The 6,000-nt window shown below is 46.7% G+C and overlaps 1 protein-coding gene across 1 annotated transcript in view; it reads left to right on the forward strand.

Annotated features, from left to right (window-relative positions):
• Window positions 1–6,000, forward strand: part of LOC111158530 (WD repeat-containing protein on Y chromosome-like) — a 48,769-nt gene that overhangs the window by 41,413 nt on the left and 1,356 nt on the right. Inside the window, 1 exon segment of the mRNA XM_022520625.1 lies at window positions 2,008–2,084. Coding sequence (XP_022376333.1) covers window positions 2,008–2,084 — 77 coding nt within the window.

Consider the following 6,000-nt stretch of genomic DNA (forward strand, 5'->3'; position numbering starts at 1 on the left):
GATCTCGGGGTCCTGGGATCGAGCCCCGCATCGGGGTCTCTGCTCAGCTTCCTCCTCTCTCTCTGCCTGCCTCTCTGCCTGCTTGTGATCTCTCTCTGTCAAATAAATAAATAAAATCTTTAAAAAAAAAAAAAAAAGTGTGTCCCTAGATCATGCTACCGACCAGAGCTGTGTTAGGGGTTGGGAGGGTAGGGATTGTTGGTCCATCTGTGGGAATGGTTGAAACTCGTCTCCTAGGGTCACTTGACTTTGTCCTCCTTTTGACCAACAAAAAGGCGACTGTGGCCTTGGACTGTAAGGAGGGGACTGAGCATCAGGCTCAGCCCTGCAGTCACATCTGAGAAGAACAGGCGCTGACAATTCAGCCCACTGCACGCACGCCCCTTTAAGAAATACACACAAAGGCTAGGCTTCCTAGCAAGTGATAGGAGGAAATGATCGGGTTAGTGCCCTCGTCTATGAAAGTCAAAATTGGAGCAAGAGATTTGGAGAGGGCTCTGGTAGATGCAGTCTTGATTTAGAGCTTAGTGAAATATATGGATTTCCAAGAAACGCTTGCCCTTTAATAAATTGAAAAGAAGGTCATTTCATGAGCTATTGCTCACTGGTTATGTTACAACTCAAAGCAGAACACCTGCTCTGCCAGCAAAATAATGTGTCTCAGATTTTTCCTTGGCAGCCTCCTAGAATACTGATCACACAGCGTAACCTCGTTGCTGACTTTTCTGTAGAGCTCCAAACATACTCAAAATAGGAAATAAAGGGACCCGGCAAACACAGATCAAGAAAACCTTCTGTCTTGTCAGAGGCCTCTCAACATTGCCACAATCGTGTTCTCGTAAGCATTCCCAAGGTTATAAAGAGGTACCGTGGTGGCTCTCAGGAGATCAGAATGTGTCTACCCAGCACTATCGGTCTATTTAGAAATACAGTAATTTCCGTGTGCATTTGATATAGAGCAAATAAATGAGTTCATTAATTTTGATAGACCCGCAATTTGGAAACAAAAGCACAGAGGGAGGTGGGAAGAGAGGAAGGCCAGGATGAGGGAAATGTGCTGACGTGCGCAGAAGCCAGGCGGATGTTTGGCTGGAAGCAGTCCTAGAGAGAAATTCTGACTGCAAGTCTAATGTAGGAACCGGAAGGAGGGAGCTGAGGGAGGAGGGCAAAGCAGGAGGAAGAAGGAAGGGAGGGGAAGGGAGAGGCAGGGAGGGGAGGAAGGCTATTCGGTTCAACAAATCAAAATAGATAATTTACATGATGTTTGTTCTCTGAGAGTGAAAGGGGGTGGGGCAGTGGACTCCAGGATTGACCTTGGTCTTGTGTAGATAAACCATTAGGTGCTTCTGTGTTTATTATCCTGTCCAATTTGACTGCTGTTACCTCAGGAAACAGTCTGTCAATTCTTTCTAAGAGAAATACACGGGGAAAATTAAGAAAAGAATCTCAGCCCTTACGTAGTGTATTTGGGCCAGTCAATGGGAATCCAAACTGTGAAATTGCAGAATAAAGTGTTTGCAGCACTGTTTACAAGGTAGGGTCTCCTGAGTTCTGGTCTCAAGTTCACCTTCATTAGATGTGTGACCTTCACCAATCACTCCTATTAACCTATGAAATGAGAGGAGGATTAGCTGATGTGTGTGTTTTGTTCCAGCCCTAAAAACGTTAGGTTTCTCTGAATGTCTGTTTTGCAAAACTGAATGTGTTGATTGGATTCTGGGTGTCAGTAGCAATTCTTCCAGAATATCAGCATATCAAATACAATCACAACTAAAATAAGTTGACAGAATGCAGAAAATCATTCTCCTGGAAAATATCTCGTATGAGTTGGTGGTTTGAAAACTTGAGTAAAATCTCAGGGGAAAATGTTCTTGTTTTCCAGCAGATTCAGCCAGGCTGGATCTTGTTCCAACATGGAAAATTCATGTAACTGACAAGTTATCCCTGTTCCCCATCACCAGTGTGATCTTGGGTTCTCAGTCCCATAACTGTTCCTTCTTCTTTCAGCCTGAAAAGACCCCTAATCCTCGCTCTCCAGAAGACCCCATCCCTAAAGTTGAAATGAAAGAAGACATAGATCAATGGTATGCATTTCGCAATGGCAGGTCAGCCTAATAGGAATAGGCAGGTCGAAGTGAGGGCCCCCCTGAAGTAAGGCAGCCTTTCCTGGCTGAGGCATCCCATATCACTCTGTCATCAACATGGGTCACTTGTCCCTAAGCCCCCAACCTGTGACTATAATGAAGTCACCATTCAAATCTCGCCAGTGTGATGTCCTACCTACATGACTGGACACCCTGAGCCCCAGTTTTGTCTAGCCATCCCAGGTGGCCAAAGGCGACCCTCTTGAGTTCTTCACCTTGAGCTCCATGACTGATATTGCTGCCTTCAAGGCTATGTGGGGCAGTACTCCCTCACTGTTCTTCTTGCAGCTGCTCAGACTTCCTGAGGGTGTGGGGTGAGGATCCAAAGCTCAGAAAACATGGGGTACCCCAAAGGCCTTGTGTGCCCTCTAGTTTCCCTGCACCGGGATGTGGCTGGGTTCCACAGAGAAGTGAGATGAATGAAAGCGTCTCTCCAGTTCTGTGAGGTGTTTTGTTCTCCAGGCCCCATACCAGCTGTCTTGGGTCCCAATCATCAAGGGACCTGGAAACAGCTACTCAGTGTCACCTGTTACTCCTTTCATCATGGGATTTAGATCTAGGCTGTGGGGGTGCATGAGTGATGACACCACCCTGACTTGCCCATTTTCATGGTGCAGTGGTTCCAAATCATCAGGAGCCCAGACCCCTTCTTTGTACTTCAGCCCAGTATCTTCGTTCTGGTTTCTGTCTTCACTATCATCTTATGGTACAAAGAGCCACAGGGCCTCCCACTTTCCAAATAGTCTGAAGAAACAGGAACATGGAGAACAGATGTCCAGGTCAAAAGGGAGGCACATCCCAGCCAGATCTGCTCCCTTTATGAACTTTTCCAGGAGGTCCTACACACTTCTGCTTACATCCTGTTGGCCAGAACTTAGTCACATGGTCACACCTAGCTGCAAGAGAATTCAAAGTTCTGTAACCAAGAAGGAAAGCAACAAAGGACTTTTAGTAGGTGACTAGCCAATCTCTGTTCCAGTGGGTCAAATAGTCAGATGTTTCAGACGCTATCAAAATCAGAAGGCATTACACATGGAAACCCTACCTTGTGTATCGTGCCAGAAAAAAGTTGACAGCCATGAATCTAAAGTTTGGTTAGAAAATGGCATGGACAAGGGGTGCCTGGTTGACTCAGTTGGTTAAGCAGCTGCCTTCGGCTCACATCATGATCCCAGGGTCCTGGGATGGAGCCCCACATCAGGCTCACTGCTCAGTGGAGAACCTGCTTCTCCCTCTCCCTCTGCCTGCCACTCTGCCTACTTGTGCTCTCTCTCTCTATCTCTCTGTCAAATAAATAAATAAAGTCTTTTAAAAAAAAGAAATTAAATGGCATGGACGAGGATTAGAGCTACAGGTCTGTCTTTGAAAACTGTGACCTCAGGCAAGGCATTTAGACTTCCTGTTGATACCCAGGATCTCCCAGGAGGATATGTGATCTAAGGAGACAGTGAGCATGACGTGTTTGTCTGGAGACAGAAAGGGAGCAGGAGTCTCCATCCACAGATACCTTGGATCTTCATCATTATCATCATGGACGAGGGCAGAATCAACACCATTCTTTAAACACCTTTGCAGAACCAGCGTGGGTTTTATTTGCCTCTCCTTGGAGTGTTAGTCTGCTCAGGCTGCTGTAACAAAACACAAGACTGGGTGGCTTACCCAACAGACATTTATTCTTAGAGTTCTGGAGGGTAGAAGTCCAAGATCAAGGTTTGGGGCAACTCAGTTCCAGGCGACGGACTTCTCACTATGTCCTCATGGGATGAAATAAGAATCTCTCTCTTGTTCTTCTTCTAAAGACACTAATCCTATCCTAAGGGTCCTACCTCATGACCTCATTGACCCTAATGACCTCCCAAAGACCCCATCTCCGAACAGCATCACACTGGGGGTTAGGGCTCTAACATCTGAGTTTTGAGGGACACCATTCAGTCCATCTCCAGAGACGGCTCTGGGTGTGGGGTGGGACAAGGCTGCCAAACAACATAAACCAAGAGCAGGAGGCAGCTGTAGGAAGATACCATCATGCTCGTTAGGTCCACGCCAAGAGGGGAAGCATGAATGTTGGCTCTGGACTCAGCATCGATTCTCTCTTTCTCTCTGCTGCAAGGCCACAAGAGTGGAACCTTAAAGGGGGAGCTGTGAGCAGTGAAGAAAAGAGGCCAGAGTGGGGCTGCTTAGAGAGTCCCAGCCAGGAGGGGAACCAGTAGAAATATTCTCATCCAGTTGGATGGACACCAGTTTGTTGGGCTACTTAAAAATCTATGTTTTTTAAGGCAGAGAACCCTACATAAAACAGTAAATGTTTTACTTCAACTTGCAACAGTAAGATGTACATTTGTTCCCCAATCTTTGGATTTGGGACCAAGACTTTCTCTTCAACCAAGAGACAAGTTCAGCACAGTCTTCCATAAATACATTATATACGACTTTCAGTTTCTGCTCTTTTTAAGTAGAGCAAGAACTGAAAGATACTTGCAAAGCAATATGAGCACAGTACCCTCCTAGATTTTTAGAATTTTCCACACACTTTAAAAAGTTGTCCCATCTATCCTCAATTCAATATCACCCTTCTTCTTGTCTTCCCAAAGAATTCGTCTTAGTTTTCACAAAATGAAAACTATTCACCCGAATTTCATTAAATTTCATATCATGTAAATTGATTTATGACCGCAATAAAAGGTACCACTGCCATATAGGTTTGGGAACAAACACAGACGGTCTTTGTTAAGCACACAACTCAACCCTCAACCATTGGGAGCAGATGTGTCATTGACCAGCCATGACTATTGGGAAGCTGCGGGCATTGGGCACGGTGTTTACAGGGTCAGTCAAACCATCATTTCAGTTAAGAGGGCATCTACAATATGTGATCCTTTGAGTAGCAAGAATCAAAACAAATCAAACGGATGCCTTTCTCTGGACAGCTTGGCTGTAGCATTGAGGACGAGAAGAAGAGAACACGGGCAGGAAGGAAGAGGGGGATGACCCTGTCCTTGGTCTACCCATCAGATACCTCACCTGCACTCTCTCAGTGGGGCCTGCCTTCTCAAACAGCACACACCTCATCCAACACCAAAAAATGTTGGGGATCTTCCAGGCCACTTCTGATGTTTAGGTGGGAATTACTAAATGATCTTGTTTCATTCTCATAGCATCCTAGAGATGGACTGTGTGTTTTCCACACTTATAGATAAGGAAACTGAGGCTTGGGAATTGCCCAAAGTCAAACCACTGGTCAGTATAAGGCTGGCACATGGTGTCACCGGTCTGTGAAAAGACCAGGCTTCAGAGAAGGGCTTTTATATGAGCATAGAAAAGAAGTTGTAGCTTTTTTTTTTTTCTTTTGAGGCAGTGGAGAGGGGCAGAAGGAGAAGGAGAGAGAATCCTCAAGCAGACTCCCCACTGAGCATGGCACCCCAAGCAGGGCTCAATCTCATGACCCAGAGATCATGACCTGAGCTGAAACCAAGGGTCAGTTGCCTAACCAACTGAGCCACCCAGACGTCCCCCCGAAGTGTAGCTTTACAATGCTCCAGATAGGAAGTGGAAGCTGTTGGCAATGGGCAGCTGATCATGGAATCAAGCACCCTCCCCCAAACGCAGGCCAGAGTGATGGCGCTAGTGTTAACTAGCTGGGGTTCACTTGTACACAAAGGGGTAAGAAAGCAGCCAGGAGTAGGGCCTTTCCGGGCTTTGTGGGGTGAAGCGAGTCTGGGAGCGGCAGACTGGGAAAAGACCCTGTACCAGGAAGGCGAGTGGGTGACTCAGCGACCATGCATGGAGCAGAGGGAGGGAGAGGATACCCTTGGACTCTCAGAGACACGGGGGGGGGGGGGGGGGGGGGGGGGGGGGG

The sequence above is a fragment of the Enhydra lutris genome, unplaced genomic scaffold, assembly GCF_002288905.1.
Source record: "Enhydra lutris kenyoni isolate GAN:26980312 unplaced genomic scaffold, ASM228890v2 scaffoldscaffold60, whole genome shotgun sequence".
Taxonomy (NCBI): Eukaryota; Metazoa; Chordata; class Mammalia; order Carnivora; family Mustelidae; genus Enhydra; species Enhydra lutris.